Source organism: Enhydra lutris, unplaced genomic scaffold (assembly GCF_002288905.1).
Source record: "Enhydra lutris kenyoni isolate GAN:26980312 unplaced genomic scaffold, ASM228890v2 scaffoldscaffold2, whole genome shotgun sequence".
NCBI lineage: Eukaryota > Metazoa > Chordata > Mammalia > Carnivora > Mustelidae > Enhydra > Enhydra lutris.
The window spans coordinates 79,177,743-79,185,041 of NW_019154086.1; the positions used below are offsets into that span (position 1 = coordinate 79,177,743).

The 7,299-nt window shown below is 34.3% G+C and overlaps 1 protein-coding gene across 1 annotated transcript; it reads right to left on the reverse strand.

Annotated features, from left to right (window-relative positions):
* Positions 1 to 4,831: 4,831 nt before the first annotated feature.
* On the reverse strand, positions 4,832 to 5,153 carry LOC111152453 (cytochrome c oxidase subunit 8A, mitochondrial-like). Its single transcript, XM_022510949.1, has one exon. The coding sequence runs from the start codon at positions 5,105 to 5,107 to the stop codon at positions 4,865 to 4,867; it is 243 nt and encodes an 80-aa protein (XP_022366657.1). The 5' UTR covers positions 5,108 to 5,153; the 3' UTR covers positions 4,832 to 4,864.
* Positions 5,154 to 7,299: the final 2,146 nt, after the last annotated feature.

Here is a 7,299-nt window from a genome sequence, read left to right on the forward strand (position 1 = left end):
AAGAAGAAAATCTCTATTAAAGAAAAATCCCACATAAAAATGGCAAATTCTTTACATGTCAATGACATGAGAAAAAAAACCTTAATGTAGTTAGAGTGTATAGGCTCTACTTATTCTTTTAACAGTGTAGATAATTGAAATCTAATAAAGCTTTTGTAAAATGCTCTTTGAATACACACACTTTACCCATATTAAAGTGTATATGTATTTAGTGTAATTTTCTTTTTTTAAAAAAGATTTTATTTATTTATTTGAGAGAGAGAGAGAGAGAACATGGGGGGTGGGGGCAGAGGGAGAGAGAGAGAAGAAGACTCCCCATTGAGCAGGGAACCAGCCATGGGGCCCAATCATGACCTGAGCAGAAGGCAGACGTTTAACCAACTGAGTTATCCAGGCACCCCATGTATTGTCATTTTTGAGGAGAAAATAACACAGAATAACAATGCCCATAGAACCAGTCATCCTGGGACACCTGGGTGGCTCAACCAGCTTAGAATCTGCCTTTGGGGAGCGCCTGGGTGGCTCAGTGGGTTAAAGCCTCTGTCTCTGGCTCAGTTCATGATCCCAGGGTCCTGGGATCGAGCCCTGCATTGGGCTCTCTGCTCAGCAGGGAGCCTGCTTCCTCCTCTCTCTGCCTACTTGTGATCTTTGCCTGTCAAATAAATAAATAAAATCTTAAAAAAAAAAAAAAAAAAGAATCTGCCTTTGGCTTAGGTCATGATCCCAAGGTCCTGGGATTGAGTCCTCCATTGGGCTCCCTGCTTAGTGGGGAGCCTGCTCCTCCCTCTGGACCCACCCCCCCACTTGTGCTCACTCTCTCTCACAAAAATAAATAAAAATTCTTAAAAAAAAAAAAGAACCAGTCATTCTGAATGTTAGAAATGGACCATGTAGTCACGTTCACTGAGCACATGGGAAGCCAAAAGCAACTCACCTACAACACTCACAGATAGCCTAGTAGTTTTAAACATAAGTAGACTAAATAATATGATGTCATTCAAATCCTGTACATGATATTTTATCCCATTAAACTAGTTGTTTCTATGAAAAGTAATGCTCCAGTGGTCCTCAAAAACTAGAAGGTCTCCATTTGCAAGCTCACTTCCTTGTTTCTAAATCTCTTAGATGTTATTCATATCAATATGATAACTAGGGTGTGTAAATGAACATTCTACTGATACAGGCTACAAGTATGTGTTAGGTGTCAGGATACCTTATCACTTATTAAGACTTCATAGTCATATTTACTCTTGAAGCATGTTTATTTGATAATGTTGTAAACCCAGAATCTGTACTCTGGGATCAAGAGTTATTCAAAGTTTTACGTAAGTGTTTTATATCACAAAGTAGATTTTGGAGAGTGAATTAAAAAAGAAAAAAAGTGAAATTAATATAGATAATGTTACAGTCAGAGTTGAATACAAAGAAACTAAACTAAGGTTAAAATTCAATGTTTGTTAACATATGATCTTTAGTGTCTAGTGCAGATGGGATTAGCACATAGTAGTAATTAATGATAGCTGAGTGAATGGACCAATAAATGAATGAATAGCTAAGAGCTACATTTTTTTTTTAAAGATTTCATTTATTTATTTGACAGAGAGAGACCAAAAGCAGGGGGATCAGCAGGCAGAGACAGAAGCAGGCTCCCCACTGAACAAGGATCCTGAGGTGGAACTTGATCCCCAGACCCTAGGTTCATGACCTGAGCCAAAGGTAGACACCCAACTGACTGAGCCATCCAGACACCCCCACTAAGAGCGACATTTTTAAAAGACCCAGAGGAGTCACTGTCTAGGCTGTGCTCTTAATGATATTTTTCATCTTTCCAATTTGCAGTGTTGTTTTGCTCTTATACCTAAATAAACAGTCATTAGTTTATCACTTTCAGCTGGGTGGGTCAGGAGCAAGATAATGTGCACTCTTTTCAGAGTGTATTATCTCTGGTACTCTTAAAAGAAAGTTAAAATCACTGCTCCAATAACTACTCACTCACATTTTAAAAACCTAATTAATCTATTTTTAAGAATTCTTGGACACAAAAGGCAAAGCAAACAACAAACATAACTACTTGGATGCTGTATCTTTTCAATATATTATTTATTTATTTATTTGACAGACGGAGATCACAAGTAGATGGAGAGGGAGGCAGAGAGAGAGGGGGGAAAGCAGGCTCCCCACTGAGCAGAGAGCCCAATTGGGGCTTGATCCCAGGACCCTGGGATTATGACCCAAGCCGAAGGCAGAGGCTTTAACCCACTGAGCCACCCAGGCGCCCCATCTGTCAGTATTTTGTTGAGTTATTAAAGTTAGTCTTCATAGGGTGCAAAATAAAAAGCACAAACATGAGGTAAGGAAAACATTGCTAACTATACACAAAGTTACTTTGTGGCTCTGTAATGGTGAAACAATTTGCATCTATGCTTTTAATTAAATCATTTTTTTCTATTACCTGGGGGACACCATTATGAGCTGACACCTGTCAAAAGAAGTTTTTCTGACCCTTTCAGCTCATTCTTCTGTTATATTTGTAGCCACTCACCAGATGTGCTCATTGGACAACTAATTCCCTGGACATGGCTATAAATGCTTCATGAAGTACTTGGAGATGAGCTTTACATACAAAAGTCTGAGGCAGTCACTTCTTTTGCGTGAAAAATATGAGTCCAAAACTTCACCATTTCATGAGAAGCCAAGATGATGAATCATAATTTCTCAGAAAAACTGACTTAGAAAAAATAAATGTACCTCAGGACACTTAATGACTTCCCAGTTTCCTGATATTTATAGCTTATCTGTCCCAAATGCCTACAATAAATCTATCTCATTTGTGACCATTTCATAGACAAGTGACCTAGAAAGAGCCTCATTTCCTTTCACCAATATTTTTTTCAATACTATTTGTTCACCGTGCCTTAAAATATTGACATTTCTGTGTAATGTTTCTACAACAGTTCTTTCTCAAGAAAGTATTCCCTGAAGAATTTGAGAACTATTTAAAAAAAAATAATGACCTAGTAGAGAAAGAAAATATTGTTTTATAAAAGAGTTGAATGATTTATGTGGGTAAATGCAACTTCTTAACCTTTATTGCACAATATTTATTCGTTATAGAATATGAGAATAATGAAGAATATTAAGAAAAAAAATCTGTATGTTCTACATGTTTGCTCTTTATTATCCTTCTATTTATAGATTTTTTAAAAATGTAGCTCTAGTTATAATGTGTAAGTGGGTGGGTACATCTCATAAAAACTCTATTATCATTTTTCCATGTTATTACATATTTCCATTAATGCCTAAACATTTTATAGCATTTGTGTTACATATGCTGGCAACATTTTCCTAGCTTTCCTTGATGTACAGCAACTTGTCTATGTCTTTTGTAATCAAATTTATGATTTTTAAAATATATTGTTTTAAAGGTTTTATTCTTTGAGAGAGAGAACATGAGCAGAAAGAGAGAGAAGCAGACAACCTGCTAAGTAGGGAGCCCAGTGTGGGGCTTGATCCCAAGACCCTGAACTGAAGGTAGTCGCTTAACTTACTAAGCTACCCAGGTGCCTCAATTTTTAAAATATGTTTATATTTGCTACAACCTTTATTCCTAGAAATTCTACTTTCTTCAATTGCATTTTATCTTATTATGATAATTTTATTTTGAAATAATTATTAAATACATGTGAAGTGTTTTAAACTACATGGTGTGAATAAAAATTGAGTTAATATAAGTAACATACATTTTCCTCTTTCCTTACACTAAATTACATAGTCTATTGCTGTTTTGAAAATAATGTTTAACAGTACAATCTTACTGTTTAAATGTTTAATGTATGTAAAATTATTTTGCTTCATGTTTGTTGAATTTATCTTATTAACCAGATTCATATTGCACTTGATTAAGGATTTTTTGGACATAAAGTCACATAATGTGCAAACCACATTAAACCCCTTCCATTTTTACACAGTATTCATCAGCATTCAAAAGACAAGACTCTAGTTTTTACTGCATAAATCCACCCTTACTTTTATTCTCACATGTTTGTGGCTGCTTATTTTGTGAATAATTTCATTGGGAAATTGGATTGCTTGTCTGTATCTGGAGTGTATTTCACTTCTCAAAAATTGAGAACTATAGTGTAATGAGCAAAGACACCCATATTTGTAAATAAACTTGTAAAGTAAAACAGAAATCAGAGTTTTCATTTTTTAAGGTGGGTATGCTAACTTACACATGGCAGACTTGTCATTTTTGTCAGCCTCGCCAGCATACCGTTATCATTTTTTTTACTATCTGTACCACAATATTCCTTTAGGTACCATTATACTAGAGGCTTCCTTAAGCATAGCTATCTAGACTGCCAGTCAAGCTATCCTTCTCACTCTGACAAAATCATGGACACAGAACATAGGCAAGAACAATCAGCATCCCTCAATCCTGAAAATTTGGATCTTGAACTATGTTACCTATGGCTGGAAAATGATAGGCTTGTTTCATTAATATGGAAGATTCCTGGAGCCATTTCCTGCCACATGTAGTCCCTTTCCTGAGCCTCTCTGTTCAAGAATTGTTTTTTAATTCTATGAGCTACTTCTAATTGTCCAAAATTTTCTTTTTTTTTCTTTCTTTGTACTTACTGTTTATGTTTATGTCAAACTTTTTTTTTTTTTTTTTCAAGGTTTAAGTAGACTTTATTGTCACAAGGAGGGCCCTACCGAGAAGGGCCTCATAAACCAATACACGTGGTCCCAGGATGTCACCATGGAGAAATGGAAAGGTCATGATTGAGGAAGAGGTCACTGTAACTGAAGGACGTGATCCTGCCAGGAATGCAGCAGACATGATCAGGAGAGGCCGGGGTGGTCAGGTCACAGGGTGAGGGACAGGACAGCCCCCTTCACTCCCGCTTCTTGTAGCTCTCCAGATGCGACAGGACCCAACCCCATGGCAGGAGGCAACACAGGAAGTAGCGGTGAGCCCAACAGCGACATCCATGGTCCCGAGCTCCTCCCGCGGCGGCTTGGAGTGCATCTGGGCATGCTGCACCGGGAGCCTCCGGGTGAGACCCGTCAGGCCCCTCAGCAGCTGCACCGCGGGCAAAGACATAGCTGCACGGAATGACTATGGACCGCAGCCCGCAGTAGCCCAAGGTCGGGAAGCCAAAATCTGTTTATGTCAAACTTAGCCAGAGATGATATCTGGTGCTAAAACACAGAAAAGCCTGAAACACATTTGAAGAGAAAATTACACAGAAAATGTAATAACCTTAATCTTTCAAAATCAATGCCATTTCACATACACTCTAATTTAATAGATATTTTGAAAAGAATTTCAAGAAGAAAATTTTAATTGCTAAATTATGAGACCCTATATTTAAGATTTTAAAATACCTTTTCTAAATTTGCATATACATGCACATACTTGTGTGTATGTGATGTGTACAGATGGGTCCGTTTTGTCAGATGTGCTTAATAATGTTCAATAATATTAAGTATAATTTCATACATTTTACATACATAAACAACTTATTATATATATATTTCATAATTGTATATGTATTATATATTTTATATATTTATATATACATATATACAGACACATTCACTCACATATATTATGCTATATGAAATTTTGTAATCTCTTCATTTAATAATGTACTATGTATTATATAATAATGTACAATTTTTAATGTACAAAATGTACAAAAATACAATTTAATAATGTACTATGTAATAATGTACAAATTGCCTTTACCTTTTCATATTAATAGGTATATATTGTTCAGTTATTATTGTATTATACTGTAATTATATATTTTATACTATATAATAATGTACCAATTGCCTTTGCCTTTTCATATTATTTTAATAGGTATATATTGTTCAGTTATCATTGTATTATACTGTGATTATATATTTTATAATTATGAATACTTAGAATATTTAAAGTCAGATTTTATTTTATTATAATGTGATAAGTATTAAATGAAAATTAATATTAGATAGCTATGTCTCACAAGTTTTTGAGAGTTAATTATAAAGTGAATTGCTTAGTTGAAGAGAAGGCATTTTTTTTTTTTTTATTTAAGAGAGTTGGATTCTGATCTCACACATAAAGGAGCAATGCTAGTTAATTTATAGGTAAATTATTTCACATTTTTGTATATCAGGACAAATAAAATAATAGAGTAAAGGAATAAAATATTCTTTATATTTTTAAAATCTTTTTTAAGAGCTTATTTAGACAATCAAATCCATTGAAGAATTTCAAAAGAGATATTTGTGATTTTACTATATTATTAAAAAAATATAAACTTTGTGATCAGGAACTCAATTCAAGCTAGATCTTCCATAGGTCTAGAAGAAATAAAAATGTTATTTTGTCAATTATTATCCAATTATTCTATGTGTGACTCTATGCATTTTCACCAAATTATGTCATTTTAAAATAAATTAAAATATATTTTTAGAAATACTTTGAAAATTTTAAATTATTGGGTATTCTCAACCATATTAAATGTTTCAAACACCTTATAAAATATTCAGATATTAGTTTTTAGCAAAAGGAGGTGAACAATAGATACCACATAGTAAATCATAAACTATTTTCAACCATGCCTCAGGCTATAGAGACTTTCTGAAAACATTTATAGATTCTTTTCAGAAATTTTGCATTTGGATTCCATTGTTAGCCTCTGTATATGCATTCATATTCTCCTCTATGAGTCTCAAATCTCTCTATATAAATAGTTTCTTTAAAAGGCATTACTTAATAGATATGTTGCAAGTATTGTGTTCCTGTCTGTCTGGTGGGTCTGCCTCAGGGCTGCCCATTAAACCGCCAATTTCTACACTGAAAAGGCTTCCCCATGATGAAATGTTATTGTTTCAAGTATGCTAATGAGTTTTCTTGAAGGATAACATGTAAAAATAAAAATGAGCTACCAATTCCTGGTTGTATATATGTATAAAAGTTTCCCAATTATATCTCCAAATGACTCATATAATTTACAGAAGTAATATTTTCTGATCACTTTCAGCCATTGCATTGGTTTAATTTCTCAATCTGAAATAAAATTAGCTCTTGACCAATCCAAAACTTGAAGAAAATCAGAAGAGTCCTATAATCCAGTAGCCAGAGTGTGTGTGCCTCTATAAAGGTTTGACGAAGGATTGATACTGTCAGTCAGCTTTCTAATTAAGGAGTAGAACAATGTGAGGGGGAAAAAAGTTTCACAAGTTTTTTTTTTTTTTTCTTTGAAAGTTTTCTATATGCCTTCTTGTTATGGGTGATGTGAA

Coding starts and splice junctions, on each gene's coding strand:
- LOC111152453 (XM_022510949.1), bottom strand. CDS start 5,107: ATGTCTTTGCCCGCGGTGCAGCTGCTGAGGGGCCTGACGGGTCTCACC.